At 39.5% G+C, this 2,617-nt stretch overlaps 1 protein-coding gene across 1 annotated transcript in view; it reads right to left on the minus strand.

Moving 5' to 3' along the window:
* EGLN1 (egl-9 family hypoxia inducible factor 1) overlaps nucleotides 1-2,617 on the minus strand; it is a 17,239-nt gene that overhangs the window by 5,479 nt on the left and 9,143 nt on the right. The window contains exons 3-4 of the mRNA XM_018559552.1: nucleotides 1,463-1,582; nucleotides 1-96 (exon numbers count right to left, since the gene is read on the minus strand). The exon at nucleotides 1-96 is cut by the window's left edge and continues 16 nt beyond it. Of these exons, the coding sequence (XP_018415054.1) occupies nucleotides 1-96; nucleotides 1,463-1,582 (216 nt within the window). The remainder of the gene's footprint in view (nucleotides 97-1,462; nucleotides 1,583-2,617) is intronic.

Here is a 2,617-nt window from a genome sequence, read left to right on the forward strand (position 1 = left end):
ATCAGACCAAAAAAACAGTAGCCTGTCAAATTTTGGTTCAATATCAGCAAACTGAGATTTGCCTTCAGGGAAAATTCTCAGAACACCACCATTTTCCTGCATAGAGCAAACAAAAAACAGAAACAGGAGAGTCAATATATACAGTTTGAAACAATAACCCAATCCAACTTTTTTTTTAGTTCTTACAGCTTTTTCACAGTAAGAGAAAGATTTCATGTCACAGTTTAATGTTTTCTTTGGAAATTGTTCATAAACCCAGTCCAAAAAACCTTTCCTTGTCCAAATGCGGCGAAAGCAGCAATCCTTTCTGCAGGGGTCTGACATGCATACTGTCAGTAACAATTCGACGTGGATGCAATTTCTCCACAGAGAATTGCCCCATGGGAGTGCCCAGAATCAACAGTGGAGGGTGGCATGGTAGAACATATGACCCATGTAGGTTTAATGTATGTTGCGGTTAGAGTCCCCTTTTTTTTTTTAGCATGTCAAATTTTTATTGAAAGACATAAGAAGGAAACATTACACCAAGATCTTTTGTCAGTACAAAATCATGTGTCATATTTCAGTTCGCAGACTGAGATCCATACTTGTACCATTAAGTATATACACACACTCTAAAGAAAGACAATAAAACAATGAAAAAAGTGCGATTTCAGACCAAGACCTTATGATGGATGTCCCATCGCTTGTGAACTGTATGTCCCTGTAGCCCCTAGGGTCAACGGAACCGGAAGTCGTTACAGTCCCCTTACCACCTGGGGAAATTGCTGGGGACAACCTTTCCAGTCAGAACGCTCCTCTCCCCCTGAGGACAGGGTATCATTCTCATACTTTTTGTACTATCCACCATTCTCAATTCCTCTGAAACAATTTCCATGAATAATTGGACATTTCTATTTTAACTTAAAACTCCAAAAAAAGATTCCGCCTTCATCTCAAGTGTGTGTCACCCGGTTCAAGTCTGGCAGGATCATGACTCTATTCAAACTGTCCATGAAAATAGGACTCATACAGCTCTTCCAGGATTTTGAGGAAATCCGACTCCTCCTTTGACCAAGATATAGTGACATTGAAACCATCGATTTTATATTCCTCAGCTTCACTCAATGCTTCATAATGAATACAGTTAATGATTTTCAAGAATGCATCAACATGAGAAGATACTAAATACTTCTGTATTTTAAATCCCTTACCACCAGAAATTGGAGGAAGAGATGAGCCTTTGGTTAATGACAATGGACAAATGCCCATTGTGCTCAAGTGATAGATTTGTCAGGTTGACTACACTCTGATCACTATCCTAAAGCTGGACATACACCTATAGATTATCTGCAGATTTTCTATGGCGAGATGGAAAAAGTGCAACAGATTCCTGTTGCACTGCCACCATATAACAGGAAGTGGCTGTACAAGGACCTTTAGCGCAGGATCATCAGGTTATGAAAAGCACAACGTTACATACCTTTGCATCCCAGTTTTTATTCAAATAGTATATACAAGTGACGCATCTTCCATCTCCATTAGGATTGTCAACATGTCGCACATAGCCTGTCCCTTTGCCAGGGTAACAAGCCACCATTGCCTGTAAAAACAATAAAAAAAATTGAAATTATAATACTAATGATTGTGAGAAACCGTTCTACAAAATAAATCACACACCAAGAACATGTTTGGAAGGAAACCTTGGATCCTAGATATACAGTATGAAAAAAACAATGGCTATTCCTTTTGTTGTACTTGGCCAGTAATTTGGCAAATTACACCCACTTATAATGAGGCAGAAAAACTCTACATGTTCTGTTCTATTCTGTGTTACACATTCTGAACACATAAATGATATTGCATACATTTTACAGTGTTTGAACTTAGAACTGTAAAGGATGCCGGTGTCTGCAGCACCTCAAAACAAGAGTGCTGCTCACAGCGAGAACTGTGCCGGAGGAGTATCAGACTGTTGGAGTCTGGCTCTCCAGGGAATACCAATACAGGGCAGCTTTTATGGTTCTAGGCGCCCAAACAGCAGGGGATTTGTCTATTAATGCTTGTAAGCGTTGGAGGAAGCTGTTCTCATTTTTCATTCAGCACGCAGGTTGAACAAAACAAATAGCAATGTGCATACCGGCCTTAAGGCCATCATATCACCATACAAATAATTATGGAGCACCACCATCCAAATCGAGGGGAGCAGTAACAATGTTCCCCAAATTATTACTATGGCAGCTATTAACCACACGGTGAGGCCGATTTACTAAAGGAGTTAAGAATCTTCACGCAATAAAAAACGGTAAATATTTACTTCAATTCCAAATCATGTGCATGTCCTTTCATCTGCAGATGATTGGTTAGGCAAATAGTTACAAAACATATCGGGGGGAATTTATCAAAACTGGAGCAGTTGTGCATTGCAACCAATCAGCTTCTCTCTTCAGTTAAGTTTTGAAAATGTAAGTGAGGCTGATTGGTTAAGTTTTGAAAATGTGAGGCTGATTGGTTAAGTTTTGAAAATGTAAGTGAGGCTGATTGGTTGCCGTGCACAGCTGCTCCAGATTTGGTCTACTCCAGTGTTGATAAATTCCCCTCATTGTGTATTCTCAACTCATCAGTATATCAGTCTGTC

Source organism: Nanorana parkeri, unplaced genomic scaffold, assembly GCF_000935625.1.
Source record: "Nanorana parkeri isolate BGI_ZX_2015 unplaced genomic scaffold, ASM93562v1 scaffold402, whole genome shotgun sequence".
NCBI lineage: Eukaryota > Metazoa > Chordata > Amphibia > Anura > Dicroglossidae > Nanorana > Nanorana parkeri.